Source organism: Toxorhynchites rutilus, chromosome 1, assembly GCF_029784135.1.
Source record: "Toxorhynchites rutilus septentrionalis strain SRP chromosome 1, ASM2978413v1, whole genome shotgun sequence".
Taxonomy (NCBI): domain Eukaryota; kingdom Metazoa; phylum Arthropoda; class Insecta; order Diptera; family Culicidae; genus Toxorhynchites; species Toxorhynchites rutilus.
The window spans coordinates 16,930,942-16,949,521 of record NC_073744.1 but is presented as its reverse complement, the minus strand read 5'-3'; the positions used below and the strand labels follow the sequence as shown (position 1 = coordinate 16,949,521).

At 37.4% G+C, this 18,580-nt stretch overlaps 1 protein-coding gene and 1 long non-coding RNA gene across 4 annotated transcripts; one reads left to right on the top strand and one right to left on the bottom strand.

The window, feature by feature from the left end:
- Nucleotides 1–3,954: 3,954 nt before the first annotated feature.
- Nucleotides 3,955–6,262, top strand: LOC129770907 (DNA-dependent metalloprotease SPRTN-like). 3 transcript variants are annotated; one of them, XM_055774100.1, is made up of 3 exons: nt 3,955–4,070; nt 4,137–4,553; nt 4,614–6,262. In XM_055774100.1, the coding sequence occupies exons 2-3, from the start codon at nt 4,152–4,154 to the stop codon at nt 6,159–6,161; spliced, it is 1,950 nt and encodes a 649-aa protein (XP_055630075.1). In that variant the 5' UTR covers nt 3,955–4,070; nt 4,137–4,151; the 3' UTR covers nt 6,162–6,262. The 3 variants fall into 3 exon arrangements, with proteins under 3 accessions (XP_055630075.1, XP_055630080.1, XP_055630065.1); XM_055774105.1 differs by having other exon boundaries at nt 3,967–4,070; nt 4,144–4,553; XM_055774090.1 differs by having other exon boundaries at nt 3,984–4,553.
- Nucleotides 6,263–10,192: 3,930 nt separating this feature from the next.
- On the bottom strand, nt 10,193–17,654 carry LOC129763506 (uncharacterized). Its single transcript, XR_008740949.1, has 3 exons — nt 17,560–17,654; nt 11,958–12,006; nt 10,193–10,532 (listed from the first exon to the last, which is right to left on the bottom strand). It is a non-coding gene; the product is annotated as an uncharacterized LOC129763506 (long non-coding RNA).
- Between the last annotated feature and the right edge of the window lie 926 nt (nt 17,655–18,580).

Genomic DNA, 18,580 nt, shown 5'->3' with positions numbered 1-18,580 from the left:
ATTATGAATGAAAATTAGCTTCTCCATATCAAACTAGTATTTAAATGAGAAACATTTTTGTTTGCAGGTGGGGAAAAAGTCTCATACGAAAATTGTTTATGAACAATTCTATATTATGATGAAAACATTCAGCAACAATGTTGGAAATGTTTAGCCATATGGTTGAATGAAAGTCAGAACACGTGTTTCAAGTAATCAAATAACATGATGTGAAAATTTTTATTCAAATTTTAGAATTTTAAAACCGGCTTCGTGTCTTCTAATCTGATAAAGATTACACTAATGAGTTCGGGACCCAAATTATGGCCCTAATTTGAAGTTGCCAGACGTCGACACCGTGCCACTGTCATCGCGAATTCGGCGCAAGCAGTTTAGAACAAATGTTAGCGTTTAGTACAACGATGCAAATGACGCAACGCGTTTTTGTGTTCGACTAAATGGAAACACACATATTTAAAATGAAGTGTCAAAGCACAATTGTCGCAACGTGACGCATAGCGCGGTATTCTGTTTCCACCTTTAGATTCCACCAAGGCGCGTAGAAGTATATCCTAAGGTGGGCCAACTTGCTAAAACCACTCTTCAGCCATCTTGGAAGTCTACTGTGTTTTGTTTGTTAAAAAAACACAATACGCTTGTGCCCAAGCTCGCTCGTGATCAGTTTGTCTCTTTCACACTTCAAGGAAAAAATTCCCCTTCTGCTTTCTTCCGTACTGTTTTCATATACCGCTCCCCTATCCAACTTAGTGACGAAACGGCCTCACCTAGTACCATAGACTCGTCTTGGATTCCACCATATTGGACTGAAATTGGCAACCCTATTTACGAAACAACATCTGATGACAGCCCTGTGGCGCAACCCAAAGTACGTGGAATAAGAAGGTAGTCTACTCCCTGCTTTGTTCAAGTGTGGTAGGCAAAGGAAAAAAGTAAGAAATAGTAATAAACCATCGATCGAATCCATATAAATTCAAACATTTTTTAATTTTTCAAATTATAATACAAGAACTGTCTCCAGTGTTTGCCAAATGATCCACTCATTGAAAAAATCGCTTTCGTTCGTTCAAATATGATCTTTAAGGAAACATTTCCCCCAGCGGTATTCTATTGTTGTTATGTGCTGCAAATCACGACACAAAAGAGAACGAGACAACTCTGCATCGGCTCGCACTTCATTGCACACCAGCATGCAAGCAAAGCTATCATATACGCTTTTGGTCAGAAAGCTTATTTTCTTCTTTGCCTCTAACATATGCATATCGACCTCTCCATGCATCATGAAACAGCAGGATCGTACGGAACACGCAAAGCGAAAGATTCATATTCAGCTAATGTAGCAGATCCTGATTTTCAAGTCTCAGAGAGTGTAAACTATATGATTATTTAGCTCGATAGAGGCTAAGGGAAGGGTAGTCAGATTATATTTTCCATTTTTAACGCCGCTATCCCTTGAAATGTGTATATTCATATAGACCGCATAGTTTTACTAGCAACACCGCTCCAGTGAGAAGCAAAAACTCTCACGTTTTATCTCTTTTCCCATTCGTTGCTCTCCGCAAATGGTGACTGAATGATGACGTAATTTTTCTTGTATCATTTATTGCTTTGCACTTGTCTGTGCAGTGGGTTTCGCTATAATAGAACGGGTCGATATATGCGGTTCAAACTTGTATGCAGGCTGCGAAAATAGTGTGCCATGTTTGATACAGCTCGAATATGCAAACAACAGTCTTCGTTCCTCTCTTAAGCGGACCTTACACGGTCAACTTTATTGACAATATGATGACATTTGAGAGCATAATGACAGCTGAACATGGCCGACGACGCAGAAATCCGGATTTTCTGATTTTCGAGCATCAATATCGTGACATTTCATATGGATGCATGATGTTGACGTTTTACCTCACGGACTTCCAGACTGAGTTGCCAGATATGCAAGCGCACATTTAATTTTTGTTAGTCTTTTTTGCGATTGCAATTAAAATTAATAAACTACTTAAATTGTAGGAATCATAAATGGAAGCTTTTGGTTTGGAAAACCGATACTTTGAATAGCAAAATGCGGTACTTTTCACGATACAAATCAAAACTTCAAAGTAAACTGACGATGTGATGGTGAGAGAATGGATGAAACTTAACAACGTTTTAGGAATTTTTTAACGTTGAACTCGGTCATTCTTTGCGCTAGTGAGCGGGTTGTGTGTTTCTTCACACTCCGCTATAAAATTTGGAGAATGATCTGGGAAAATCACAGATGAAAAAACATCATGTGTTAATTCAAGCTACAGTAGAATCCCGATTATCCGCGGAATAGTCGGGCAAACTCACCGCGATTAACGAAAATCGCGGATGACCCATTAAAGGACAAAAAATGCAAACACGAAAAGAGATGTTTCAACATAAAAACTATGTTCTATCAATACAGAAATCAATCAACTATCCATCTATAAGGTCGTGTACACCAGTGGCTAAATAATGTAAAAGCCATGACCACAACAAAAGAGCATGGGCCTACCACTCACTAACAAATTCCGGAAAGGCCTATTGATTTACTATGGAACTCGCAGTCACGAATAATCCGCAGGGCGGATCACCCGCTCGCGGATAATTGGGGTTCTACTGTCATAGTCTTATTTATGGAATAAAAACATTTGCTTGCAGATAAAATAACTTGCATATATTTTCGCAAACTAAAATAATCTGGCATCTCTGAAACTGAAAGGAACAGTCTGTATTTGTGAAACGAGTATTATGATGTATTTTTGAGAAGAAAAACCGAATTCTAAAGTGTAAATTATGAATGAAAATTTACTTTTACGAATCAAATTAGTATTCTATGTGAATGCAAATCACTTTTTTTCTGCAAGTGGTGAGAAAATCCCACACAAAAATTATGTCTGAAATTGACGTTATATTAGAATAATACATTTTAGTAGGAATATCTGAAAATTCAGGGGAAATAGGTTAAGTTAAGGTTAGGACTACGCGCTTCAACTAATTAAATAATACCAAGTAGATATTTTCATTCAAATTTTACCAATTGAAAATTGCCTTTTAGCCTTCTAATCTGATAGAGAATAGTTCGGATCCCAAACTCAAATGTCGCCACTAGCCATCGCGAATATTTTCGTTGTCTCGGCTTGAGGGCGATATTGACCGTGTAAGGTGGAAAAATATTGATTGAGGTTAGATCAGATGTTGAAAGCCTAGCTGTCACGATATTGAAAACACTTATTGTCAATCCGGTTGATCGTGTAAGGTGCCCATTAGTTTAATCACTAAATGTTACAAAAGTGATTGCTGACATTCATACAAGTATCTGAATGATCCTCTCATATTTGGTTATATGTTCGTGAGAGTTTACTTGCATGACACATCGTGTATCATTTGATTTTGATCGAAATCCAAACACTGACTGTCTCCAAAAATGTTTCGAAATGATGAAATAGCAGTTTACTTAATTATTTTAAAATTTAAAACTGTAAAATTATCGCACCTGTACTATAAAAATAATGCAATCCGATAAACAAATGTGTTGAGAGGTTATATCGAAGCAGTGTCGTTCCCGTTCCCGATCCATGGAGCGAATGCATGGGATAACTGAAAACGTCTCTGATTAGTTTATCTCATTCGAAATTATTCTGTTCCGGCATCGCGGGACGTGGTACTTCAACATTTCTCTGAAGTAAACAAAACCTGTTCAGTATGAAATCGATAAAAAACCACATAAAAACTTACTTGCACTGAAAAAGCGGTATATTATCGTGTTTACCGTCGGCACGACTTGCGATTTTGTCTCTTTTCAGGATTTTTGGAACTTTTAAAATCGAGAAAAATTTAAAAAACTTCAGTACTTCGAACTAATTATTGAGGATTTGTTATTACTAACTTCGTTGTGTGTGTAACACATGCGCTCTCCGTGTGTATACACAGGAGATATCCCTTACCTTCTATTCTACGTACTTTGGGCGCAACCATGCAAACCTGAAAGATCAAGACAAACGTAAACAAACAGCTATTTGTTGTGTACAACTCTTCGTCCGCTACTACTCGATGGCAGTTTAGCAAAGGTCAATTATGATTCAACCGAGTTCTTTATTGCTTTGAATACACACACTAAATTTCCGTTTTCGAAGGCTTTAGCTCACCAGATGGGTGCCTCAGATAACCTCAACAGCACACAAAATCTAGTCCATCCGGAATGGGAAACCATCGACCCGACGCCGGATATCCACGGTCTGTTTCCGATGTTCGATCGAAAATTCTTCCAGGGGAAGCTCGTTTGCGTCCAGCTGGAGTGGAGCAAGAAGATGTATAGTTGCGCCGGGATTTGCTACCAGCGCTCGAATGCGATGGGTAAAAGCTGCATCATTCGGCTGAGTGAGCCACTGCTGAAGTTGCGGTCGCGCAAGGATCTGGTCGAGACGCTGCTGCATGAAATGATCCACGCGTACTGCTTCGTGCTGGGCATCCGAGAGGGGAACGGAGGCCACGGACCACATTTCAAGAAGATAATGCATGGGATTAATAAGATTGCCGGGACGAACATAACGGTTCGCGGACTCGCGATGCTAATTTAGTTGAAGCAAATTTTATTTATGGATGTTTTGCAGGTTTACCACACGTTCCATGATGAGGTCAATCTATATAAAACGCACTGGTGGAAATGTAACGGTGTGTGCCGAAATAGAGGACCATATTATGGAATGGTGAAAAGGACTTCCAATCGAAAACCCGGTCCATACGATATGTGGTGGACGGAGCATCAAAGAAGTTGCGGGGGAGAATTTATTAAAGTCAAAGAACCGGAACCAAAGAGGAAGAAGGTCGCAAACAAAGAAAATAACCCTGAGTTGGGCGGTTCCCAGGGGAAGAAAACGAAAAACGTGGCAACAGTTCCAGGGAATAATCGAATATTCAATTATTTCAATGGCAGCACTCCCAATTCAGGTGGCTCTCAAAATTACAATGGCAAGAAAAAGCCCTATTCGGGAACCATGGCTAACATCGGTGGTGGAACGGTTGTTGTTCGGAAGCCACCCATCACAAAAACTGTCAAGAAACCTCAGACAGAGGTGGAAAAGCCGATTGGTGTCGTCAAAAAACCAACTCCAGTCGTTCCGCCTGGGAGCAATCTTAAGAACGTGAAACAATTTAAGGACCTTGCCGATAGTGATTCGGATTCTAGTCCCGTGAAGAATCCTGCGGTTCCACTCTTTCTCGGGACTGGACATACTTTGGGCGGATCCTCGGGAGGTCCAAGTCGTGTGGGACAAATTGGCAATGCCCGAAATAGTCGTCTGTTGGCTCAGTTCTCCCCGCAGCAAAAGAAACCCCGAATCGAAACAAAGCAGGAAACTATCGATCTTTCGGATGACACGGATTACATCTTCGAGGAGATTGACGTGGAAAAGATCAAACAGGAACGACAGGACGCGATCAAGAAGGAGATTCTCGATTCTTTCGCGGATGACGATATGGAGGACATAATACTGATTGATGACGAATACGACGATGATGCCGATAATGTTGGGCAGTTGGCCAATCTTGATGACTCCCTCACGGACACATCGGTGATCGATGAGCTGTTTAGCGAAAACGATGCGCTAATCGAGGAATTCAACCAAACCAACGCCCGGGTGAAAGTCGAACGGGAAGAGGACGAAATCGTCTCCTGTCCGATGTGTTTGAAGAAGATAAAACGCTCGGAGGTTGGCGCTCATCTCGAGCGATGTTACAGCGCGCTGCTTGGAGACGATGACTCTGAGGTGCAAGAAGTGAAACCAAAAGTGGCATTCGATCCGGATTTACCGTCCACATCCAGAGCTGGGGTGACGAAGACGAGCCAAACGACGAAAGCGAGCCAAAGCAAGGAATCGGAACGGGAGGCGCAGAAGAAAATCCTGCGAGAATGCGGTTATAGCGATGAGGACATCGCCAATGCGCTGGCCAACATGACGGATGACGAGGAGGAGGAGGCCGATGGGCAGCAGAACAACAAACAGATAAAGGCAAACGAATCGATTGAAAGTCGTTTGCTGAACGATGTGGATGAAATTGATCTGACCACGATTGGGGAGCAGTGTGAATGTCCTGTTTGTGGGCGGAAGGTTCCCTTCGAACAGATTAATCAACACTTGGATGGTTGTTTGGGGGCGTAATGTTGCTTTGGTGTGTATCTGCGAACAATGTTTTTATTTTGTTTTGTAATATTCATTAATAAAACGTTAATTGATGGCTTTATTATTCAGAGCGGATTTGACGTATAGATGACGCTATCAGTGAAGGTTGGTGTGATTGATGAAAACAGCAATAGAAATTCATAGGTGTCGCTAGCGTGATTTGTTTCCCCCATGTGATTTTTTAACGAGTGATGTGCGGGTTTTCAGTGGTATTGACGAATTTACGCAAAGCTGAATCAGCTCATGCGACATCTACATTAGAGCTCAGAACCACAAAAGTGAGGGTGTTTGTTTATTTTACGCACTGAAAAGCAAGATTCGGTGATGATTATTCATTTTATTTCAATTTAGATTCATTTCAGACATTAAATGTCGTCAGTATATGGTAAGAAAGTTAGAGTTCTGTATATTTACGGTGGTTTCAACACGCGATTTGACCAAAGTCATAGATAATCTTCGAAAATTTTAAGTTTAATAATGCATACCGGTTATTGATACTATGGATAATTGCGATGAAACCGATATCATATTAAAGTGGCTGATATCATTGATTATGTAGGGGCCGATACGAAAAGGATTTGCAGTATTTTTAGCGCAAAACACCCTATTCATTGTTTACTTTGTCGAAAAAAAATAAAGTTACAATACTTATAACAAGCCATTCCTCTTAATATACATAGCACATTGTAAAATGATGATTTTCTAACCTTTTCAGCGTGGAAAGAATACATGAAACCGGGAAATTTGAAGATAAATTCTGATTTTTCTAGAAAATTTGAACGAATTTAATACCAAAGAAACAAAACATCCTTATTTTACTCGCTGCGCCATCTGGTTGTAAATCGAACGTAAAATCGTCAATAACTTTATTTTTCCCGGTTTCATGTATTCTTTCCACGCTGGAAAGGTTAGAAAATCATCTTTTTACAATGTGCTATGTACATTACGAGGAATGACTTGTTATAAGTATTGTAACATTAATTTTTTTCAACTAAGTAAACGATGAATAGGGTGTTTTGCGCTAAAAATACTGCAAATCCTTCTCGTATCGGCTCCTACATAATCATGAATATCAGCCAATCTGATATGATATCGATTTCATCGCAATTATCCATAGTATCAATAACTGGTATGCATTATCAAACTTAAAATTTTCGAAGATTATCTATGACTTTGGTCAAGTCGCGTGTTGAAACCATTGTAAATATACAAAACTCCAACTTTCTTACCATATACTGACGACATTCAATAGCTGAAATGAATCTAAATTTAAATAAAATGAATAATCACCACCGAATCTTGCTTTTCAGTTTGTAAAATAAACAAACACCCTCACTTTTGTGGTTCTGAGCTCTAATGTAGATGTCGCATGAGCTGATTCTGCTTTGCGTAAATTCGTCAATTGGCGATCCAACGTACAAATCTACTCATAGGCGGCGCTGCGGTGAAAGTGATGATGATTTTAAATTTTGCAATGTGAGTTTATGGGAGGTTTGTAGTTCTTTTCATAAATTATAATGTTATAATCATAAAAGATTATTTGACTGCGATGAGTTTGGAAGAAATTTAATTCTGCGCATATTTATATATACCATGTTATTTTTTTTACAACTACTTTATGGGAAATGCATATATATATATATATATATATATATATATATATATATATATATATATATATATATATATATATATATATATATATATATATATATAAGTTACATATCAGTGGATAATGGATAAGTTTTTAAAAAACAAACACAATTTATGACCGATCACTAGTAACGACTAAAACAGACTGATTTATTCCTTCCAATAAACATTCAAGCAAAGCTTAAGTCCCTGACTCTATTTCCCTATATCAGCAAATTCCATTACGTTTGGGCTGTCGCGTCGTCGGACTTCGCAGGAAGGTGTTCGGTTCAGGTGACTGTTAGCGTTGCAATTCATGTGCTATGTGCAGGTATGCTGTTGTTGCAGTTCTCGCTGATGGCCGTGGGATTTTGTCGGTTGCTACGTCGTAGTGCTAACCAATGATGATAACGTTGTTGCTAGTTCTTCTTGTTGTTGTTGTAACGTCTTCAGCCGTTGGATTGGGTCGGCTTCGCTGATAACTTCTCCCTCCCTAAGTGAGGAACGTCCCGTTCCGATATCGGATGATTTTGATGAGAATTTGTTATAGATCATAAAACATATTCCAAGGATGCAGGTAATTTGTATGAAGGATAATCCACCAAATAGGCTCCAGAATTTGAAGTTGGAGTTGCTTTGTTTCAGGTACACGTGGTCCAGTTTAATTCTATTGATGACGGTTTCGTTGTTAATTTTCTCTATTTCGTAAATCTTACGCATTTTCCAGTTTATTATGAGATTGTGGAATGCTGTTTGAATAACGTCCGCTTCGCTTATTAGCTCATTATTGCTGAAGTGTTGATTGTTGAAAATTATAGTACAATTTGCAAATGAAATAAGAAAATTTCCAAGCAGGGTTCTATTGTCTGGTCCACATGTTGAATGAAGAACATGATTTTTCGCGTTGGTGATCAAAATGGAATTCTCTGTGATTAGGCTTTGTGTAGTGCTATTTTCCTCAACTGAAACGCACTCTGCTTGCTTCCCGTTGATTAGTGAGTTCAAACATTTATCGTATAAATTGCTGAGAAAAGATGATTTCTGGACAAAGTCCTCAGGTTTCGATGTTGTGTAGAGATTGTTGCCTCTTCTAATCACGTGTGCTGGATATTGATACAGAATACTATTGTTGTTAACCAATGGATAAAGTCTCAAAATGTTCGACGTAGTGTTTTCCAATTGCGGTACGTTAAGCATGTATAAAAGGATGTCATCTTTCAATACCAATTTCGGAATGACAAATTGGAGAGCCTCGTCTGGGTAGTCAACTGCGACGCCTTGGTTCTGTAATAATGTTTTGATGGTATTCAATTCACGTAAAGACAGGATTTTGTTGCTGACAAGCGAGCTTTTAGATAGCGTTACTGCATCTTGTATATTATCGAGAAGGTGATTTATGTTGTCGATGTTCAATATAGTCGTTATAGTTTCGACCTCGTTCGAAATTATTTTGTTGGTGAGTGAATTTTCCACGATTTTGTTAATGGTATCGGTTAAGTGTGAAATTCTCTGGTTTATCTGTATGTTGACTTTAAGCTGTTCGTTATTTTGGTCAATCAGTTCGTTCATTGTGAGATTGACTATCCTCAGGTCTTCGGCGTCGGGGGTTCCTGCGATGAATTTGATGGCCGTTCCGATGAAGTCCCATCGTCTACTCCTATGCTTTTTAGGTTTCAGTCCGTAAAAGGTAGTGTACAATTGTTGAATTTTTGATTTTACAATATGAGTAAGCGGATTGGTAATTTCTAGTCTTTTATAAGTAATGCTGGTTAATGTTTCTATCATGTTCTCGATTATCGTCATATTTATGGGGTGTATAACTTTGATAGTTCCTATTTGTATTTTACATTCCTTTTCCTTGATCAATAACAAGGGGTTATCATGTAGATTTTCGATTGCTAAGTGATGTGCGGTGGTTACTGCGAGAAACATCAGTATGTACAACATTTTTCTCCAAGCACGTTTCACAGAGGTTAATGAACCTCTGTACCTTCTGCTTGATCCTTGGAAAGTAGAACTCCTTTCGAATGACCTCATTGTTCTCGTTCGCTCCTCTGTGTGCGCGTTCGTGGACCCTCTCTACAATTGCGTCTTGATCTTCTTCTGAAGTGACGTCCTGAGTGAATGGTGGAAGCGCCGGATCGTTGCAAGGCGGCCGCCGAGTTGCACTCAATTATTTTGGTAAGCCGCCAAAATCGGGTACCGGATGAATCACTAAGAGTATTCTTCACAGATCCTTGATATGCCATCAAGGATGGTTTCTTCCCGGAGTCACTCGCGACACTTTACAACCTTGACACTGATCCGCGCCGACTGCGCCAGTTACATATCAGTGGATAATGGATAAGTTTTTAAAAAACAAACACAATTTATGACCGATCACTAGTAACGACTAAAACAGACTGATTTATTCCTTCCAATAAACATTCAAGCAAAGCTTAAGTCCCTGACTCTATTTCCCTATATCAGCAAATTCCATTACGTTTGGGCTGTCGCGTCGTCGGACTTCGCAGGAAGGTGTTCGGTTCAGGTGACTGTTAGCGTTGCAATTCATGTGCTATGTGCAGGTATGCTGTTGTTGCAGTTCTCGCTGATGGCCGTGGGATTTTGTCGGTTGCTACGTCGTAGTGCTAACCAATGATGATAACGTTGTTGCTAGTTCTTCTTGTTGTTGTTGTAACGTCTTCAGCCGTTGGATTGGGTCGGCTTCGCTGATAACTTATATATATATATATATATATATATATATATATATATATAGAGAGAGAGAGAGAGAGAGAGAGAGAGAGATAAAACTTTTCTTGATAAATCATTCATAAGGTGAACAAACAATAAATCCATAATAACAAAACGTCTGAGTGATGAATCCATATGCTCGAGGAAAAATATCAATGAAACCAAAAGATATATGAAACTTATTCCTTTTTGTTATGTTTTTTTTTGTTATATATTTTGGCACTGAGAAAAGAGTATCGATTGATCAATTTTAAAACTGTTTGATGCTTTTCTCAAAACAAAAACATGTCTTCTCATCTGACATCACTGATCATACCGAGAAAAGGTGACAGAAGTCTCTCCGGTCTACCAAGTAAAACATTTCAATGAAACTCGTGTACTGGAATGGGATATTTTGCTCGTCTCGACAGTGACTGAAGCCAAGACGAGACGAGACGAATTGCTCGTCTCGTTTTCTGGGATAGGGCCCTATGAATAAATTTTCTGTTTCAAATGGATATCCTTCAATAGAGTATTAAGTTTTCTGCAAGGAATCTTCAACAGGATTTTTTCTGATAAGGATTCAATTACTTAGGAGAAGATTAAAATTACTTAATTGCCACCTTCTTAGGATCAAGTCAGTCTTTTTAGGAGTTCTTGGAAGGTAAACAGTTTTGCTGGCAATATTTTTGGAGTATATAAAATATCTTGCGACAAATCTTCTGAGGGTAACAGCTCATCGTCTTCTTCAAGACCTGTAAATGAAACAAAAGAGACGAAACTGAATGAAACCTTATACACGGAACTCACCACACGCCTTTTGGGACTGTTTCAGCGAAGTGGCAAATGAAAGTAATAGTTAGCGTCGCGTCCAGGAAAAAGATCCCGTTGCTAACGAAATCGACGAAATGTGAAAACATTTAGAATCGATCGCAATCACGATCCATACATTTGGTGGTCATTAAAATCTAAGCAGTCAATCAAGGGCAAGGATTGTTAGGGTTTATCTTTCAGTTCATTGCAGTAGTATTACAGCGAAGATTGTTCTCTGAAGTTGGCCTGGTGTACGAAGCAAAGCGTAATCGTTTGTCATCATTAACTTCTGAAAATTTATTATTTATTCATCATAATTTACCACTAAGTAATTTTGAGTAGAGTTCATATGTGAATGTTATGAGTAAACATTAATTTGATTTAAAAAAAAGTCTGGCATTTCAGTAATCAAACCTTATTTTTAATTGAGGATAAATGATTTTGCTATGCTATGCTAATGAGCTATTTTGTTATGATTTATGTTGTGTTAATGATAAATTGTTGGTTTTCTACAATACCCGATACCGGCTGAGTGGAAATATTGGCCGGAAAGGCCGGATATCCGTTTCATTTCTAGTATCAATGTTTATTTTATAATTTCTATGTTTGACTTACTTTATTTTGATAATTTCATCCGTCATCCCTAGAGCACAGCTTGACCGGACTGCGAAAAAAAAAGCTCGAATTATTCCCAATGCGGAAGTGTCTTGGACATTTTTTTTTTGTTATGCGATCTTGCAGCTCTGGTCTTTTTTAACCGTATTTGCTGTTTAATTTTCACCATAAAACAAAATATTCCTATAACGTTTTGACTCATATTCCGAACGCTTCATTTTAAAAACTAAATTTATTGAAGATCAATGTTATAAATAATTGAATTATGAGAACCTCGATATTCTTTAGGATATACTCTTCAGTGTAACAACATTTATACTGACGTTCTACGCATAGTTGTCCCATGTTACATCTTGGAAATTTTCACTTTTCTTCATAAAACGAAGTGCTTATGCATAATCTTTCGGAAAACTCGAAAAAACTTATTGTTTGTTCCCAGATTAAAAAAAAACAACATCAAGCTCAATTCCCAGCAAACATTAAATCGCATAACAAACGTATATATAACATCATATGCCCTAAAATTTGGTTGGCATATAATGCGCCTAACTGGCATATACATGCAAAAGTGGAGGCCATATACATACATGGCAAATGCTTACCGAATTTGTTTGGATGAATATGCAACTTTGACCGGCTATAATAGCGATTATGTTGGAATTGAATTGCGATCTAATATGAATATATTCATGAATTGTCAAAGCACCAAATACGACTTTTGCCATACTCATATATGAGTTATTACAGACATAGAAAAAAAACAAATGGCGCAAAATAATTTTCGTTAAATGTTTATTATAGCCGCACGAATCGCCATTTTTTTATGTTTGTAGAAATAGTAATTGTTTGATTGACTTGTGTTGGGCGTGGAATATGAATGTTTAAAATGGCACAGATTAATGTTTAGTGAAAACTGCTTCGATGTGGGTTCGAACTCCAATCGTCTGGATTATCATCCACCAGCTATCTCGCGCGGCTATCTGAAATTTAATTCAACAGCGGTTGAAACTTTCGATTGCATCAGCATTTCATTGACATTTCAATATGATGTAATATGTTCTTTATTAGGATCTAATATGATTTACTGTTTCATGATTTTCTTCAGCATGCAACACGATTTACTACAGTACTAAATCGATTTAAATTATACGCTTATACGACACACAAACTGCATCAGCGTAATATACGCATATGGTGCGGATTAATTATATTTTACGACAATGTACATCATAAAATTGATGTTTACTATACCGGATTGCGACTTAATTTGATAATGGTATATAAAATCGAGTTTTTACATTTCATGCGATTTCAAATATACACGATACATACAGATAAACTTCGATATAACGTACATTTCACTTTCAAAATTGTACGTTGTATCGAATTGTATCGAAGCATAATAAAGTACTCACAAACGTAGTCTATAATACATTATTGAGTTGCTGTTTTAGTCAAGTTAATTAATAACTTCAATCAGAAGACGAAGCCAGCCTTTCTCATGATGTTTCCCTTCGTACTGTTGATTAAAGCTTGATTCATTTAGAATCTGGAATCACCAAACCAGCTGTATTTCGAGATTGATTGAAGGTACAAAACTTGTTTTAGCATCACAATACAGATAATTCATTGTTCTATCAGAAAAAAAATATTGAAAAAAATTTTCCTTTACACTTTGCAAAGGTGTACGTTATATCGAGGTAAAATGTACGTTATATCGAGTGACGTTATATCGAGGGTATGTTATAACGAGGGTACGTTATATCGAAGTTTCCCTGTACTTTGATTGATATTATATGCGATTATTTGTTACGACCCACCACAGGCACTGTTCAAGACAAGGACAATACCGACGAGGCAACGAAGGAATAAATTATATTTTTTTTATATTGCACTGTAGTATTAGCTAATTAAACTTAAGTTAATAATTATGTAGTTATAATATATTCAAATAGTTTTAAAATGTATTGCTTGATGGTGGCTCTTTATCCACTTGAGCCTAATTAAATCAATAAAGGAAAAAAAATGCGATTATGATTTATTCGGATTTCTTGAAAGACTTGGCACGTGCAAAATTATACGATTTAATGTTTGCTGGGTATCGTCCCCTTAATGTTAGAACTAGGTAACTCAAAATTTGTCGATTTTGAGTTAAATATATCAAAATATTCATCTCGTTAAGCTTTATAACATATCAAAAAATGGTTGAATTTTGACAATAAATGAAATAGATATTTATAACTATCAAAACTAGATATCTCAGTTTACAACAATGATGTTGTGTGCTAAGACTAGGTAACTCGGAAAATAATTTCAATTTTATTATTTTATCAGTGCTACATATCTGCTCATATCGCCGAGAGAAATCATACCGCAAATATCTTCATCCTTCTCTAAACATAACCCTAATGTACCGTCTGTATTGCGAGTATTGCGACAAAATAGGAGAACAGAAAGTTACTGCTTCCATATAGGGGAGATGGGGGTAAGACGAACGTGTTAAGGAAAACTTCAATTGTATCTTTAAAAACTCATGTTTTCAAAAATTTAAAAGCAGTTTCTTACAGTTCAATATACTGGTTTTGGAAATAACTGGCCAAATGTTTTATAAAAATGTGTTTTTCTATGTTTTTTTTACTGAAATTAAAACAAGCCGAAAAGTAGAACATTTTTATCGGTGTGGGAATAATGGACATGTAGTGGGGGGAATATGGACAGGTTCATAATCTACGAAGCGTAGAAGTTTATCACTCGCAAGAGGAATAATTTCACCATCTCTCAGTGCTTGTGCGTCCAATAACTGAGAGAGAATATGCTGACGCCATATGAGCATTAATAAAAATATATATTTTGGATAAAAAATAAAAATAAAAAAGGGTTCAATATTCTTTCCTTCACTTTCCATCATGCATTGGATGTGATTATGGATGTGACAGTCTATTTCAACCCCACCAGTGCAATAATTTCAATAATTTAAATTTACCACTTACGAATGAATTTACTTTTCACTCTTCTGTCAACTCACAAACCGAAATATAACCATCGGCGAATTCAATTTTGGAATTAAACCACTCAAAATGCTTAATATCGAATCCGCAAAAATTACATCCACACGCGGAATCATGTTCGATTTTCTGTTTTTGTTTCCCTATTCCACTTTTGATCAGTATTCATTGCCATAGGATGGCTTAAATATTCTAGAATAGCATGTAGAAGGGGTTCCCATCAACAGAAATTTGAAATTCATAATGCAACTATACAAATCAACCACCTGTCCATTATACCGCCACTGTCCGTCTTACCCGCGGCTCCCCTACCGCTAAATTTTCAATGAAAATTTCTATCTGGGGTTTCACAGCTCCAAGAAAGATCAATGCCGAATTTGTAACTTCTATGATAATGCTGATAATGAGTTGAAGGATGAACACGACCATCTCTTGGCTCAAAAGGATAAAGTTAGACAAGAAAATCGGAATGTAGTTGTTTATATTTAGTCACATCATCAAACGATAAGCTCGTCTGTTATTCGTTCGATCTACATTAATTTTCGTTCCTAGGAATTTGAGCCGTATAAAAATACATTCAATATCGTATGAGGAGAAGATTTTCGTTCCATTGATTTCAATAAGCGGAACAAAAGAGAATTGCAGAAGTCACTACAGCAGCCTTACCGCTCACCAATCCCTATCTCAACAGCAAAATATATCGACCTTAAGTCTCTCTTCACCTTGAAACCACCAACTCTTAAAGAGTGCTGTAAACTGTGATGTTCCCACAATCAACAACACACAACACTATCAATTGTTCAAAAACCGACATCCATTTCTCTATAAATGTAATAATCATCACGCTCGTGCTGTCATACCAACTCTAAATCTAGAATACCACAAAATAACGATACCAGAAAACACTGTACAAGAAACCTTATTCATTCATCAACTTGATCGATCGTATTAAAGAATCTCTGGGGTTTTCTGATCTGCTACGTGTCAAGGCGCTTCGTGATTGATTCTCCGTTAACTGGTAATGCACCTTCAGACGAACAGAACTTCTTAGGATCCTTTGTTAGTGATTCATGTGTTGTCAAAATGACTGCGATATCTTTATGTTGATTCAGGAACTTCCTCCCGCGCTGTTTGAGTAAAAATTAGGGTAAATTTAGAGAAAAAAAAAACTTCGCTCGCATGTTTTTTTTAAATTATTGATTTCTTGATTTCTCTCGTTAACTTCTATCCGAATATAATAAAAGTTGTTACCATTCGCCGAAATCCGTTCCAAATCATTCTTAACTATATCGCTCATCTTAAAGTTTCGTCGCGATCTCCCATGCAGAACATCTGATCAGCGTTTGAATAAATTCTTCCTTACGTTGCTCTGATTCCGCTCTGTGTACATTGAGGGGCGAATTCTCTTAAAAAGGCTTGAACCGCCACGAACCCGATAGCACTTTTGATGCCGATTTTCCATGCTTAAGCTCTATCACTTTTGTTTCTTCCTAAACTCTACGCAATATACCGATCTCCACTAAAGTGATTCCTGGCCTTTCTCCATTCTCAACACTTTCCAGTTCTTCACTTGATTCCCCCGAAGACGAAATATCACTCACCCGCCAAAATCCGCTCATATTTACATAAAATTAACATTAAATATTGTAAATATTCGCGTTCGCAAACTGCGACTGGTTTCAGTGCAAGCAATTTTGAAATTAGGTTGAACGTCAACGCTGCTTATTTTCTTTTGTTTCATTTCATGAGCGGCAGTGTGGCTGTTTTCTGTAATTATATAAATATTTCAATTAATTTATTTTTAATGTTTGTTCATTTCTTTTATCCATTCACTTGTATATGCTGCTATTGTGCATTACCTGACTCAGCTGTTTTGTTGTAAACAAGTTGGCCTTGGGCTTGACCCGACTCAACTGTTCCTTGAGGTCCATTCAATAAATTTTGATTGTTTTATTTTATTTATTTGTTCTTAGTACAAGTTGGCCTTGGGCTTGACCCGACTCAACTGTAACCGAAACACGATGTATAATTTTTCTGTACAAGTTGGTCTTGGGCTCAACCCGACTCAACTGTTTTGGCCTAGAGCTATACTCGACTCAAAACTTTTAGTACAAGTTGGCCTTGGGTTTGACCCGACTCAACTGTAACCGAAACTCGATGTATAAATTTTCTGCCTAAGTTGGCATTGGGCTTAACCCAACCTAACTGTTTCGGCCTAGAGCTATACTTTACTCAAAACTTTTAGAAAAAGTTGGCCTTGGGCTTGACCCGACTCAACTGTTTTGATCTCAGTAAAATCATTTTTCTGGCATCCCTTCTCGTCAGTTTCATTTCGAAACACTGGAAATGAAGGTAATGGAGATAGTGGAGTAACGAGCGATATCGCATGCACTGCCATAACCACCTTTCATATCGCAACGTCAATACTTGTGTCTGTTTCTTCCATATTCACAATGACGCCATCACATTTTGCTTACCAATACTGATATACTTCTTCTACTATTCCACCTCGATTTCTAACTCATTGTTTTCATCTGTTTCCCCGTCCAAACTAGAAACAAAATTATTATTTATCGTTTCTCTTTTTTATCACTTACCAATCTGAGAATTTGAATAAAATCATTCTCCTATCCAACGAATCTAGTATGGCAGGATCGCCAATGTGATATTCCCACAATCAACAACACACAACACTATCAATTGTTCAAAAACCGAAATCCATTTCTCTCTAAATGTAATAATCAACACGCTCGTGCTGTCATACCAATTACACTCTAAATCTAGAATACCACATAAACCTTTTTATTTTAATCTGTCACACAACAATACAGTTAATGACGAAGATGAGGTTAATGAAAACAATGAAAGCTTTTAATATGTGATTCGACTTTTGAACAGGTCAATAAATCTACAAAACAGCCATATTGATAAATACATTAATTTTTAACTCGAGGAATTTCATTAAAATACCCCTAAAAGGGCTATCTCAGGACAATAGCTCCAAAAAATCAGGCTTGTTTTGCATGCTACAACTAGGTAACTATGGATCTATGGATCTGGCTAGGAATAAGCAAAGTTTCAGTGACCGGAACTGGGAAAAAAAATACCATATTCAAGCTTTCTTGGATGCCAGTCCATGTTCTTGAAACAAGGTCGAATATTCAAAGTCATTTTTCTCAAAACTTTGATTTTCGAGTTACCTAGTTGCAGCAATATGGGGACGATATGATGTTATGTATACGCTTGTTATGCGATTTAATGTTTGCTGGATTATTCCAAGCAATTCTTCATAATATACATACCACATTGTAAAATGATGATTTTCTAACCTTTTCAGCGTGGAAAGAATACTTGAATCCGAGAAATTTGAGTGAAAATTCGGATTTTGTCTCATTTTTATCCGGATAACTTGAGGCCATTTACTGAATTCCTTTCAATCGAAGTCTTTCTCACTGTGCGTATTCTCCCGCCTTTGACTGCCATCCCGATGTCACGATTAAAACTTTGATCAATTGGTGTTCCTTGTTTGTCTCCCCCGCGCACCCGAAGAAAAAAAAGTCCACCGAGCGCGAAGCTTTCGTGAACGGGAAGAACAAATCTCGGGGCAGGACGGATTCG

Excerpts from the sequence above, each read along its gene's own strand:
- LOC129770907 (XM_055774100.1), top strand. The coding sequence starts at position 4,152 with ATGGGTGCCTCAGATAACCTCAACAGCACACAAAATCTAGTCCATCCG. Across the intron at positions 4,554-4,613 it reads TTGCCGGGACGAACATAACG|GTTTACCACACGTTCCATGA; the intron begins GTTCGCGGACTC and ends GATGTTTTGCAG.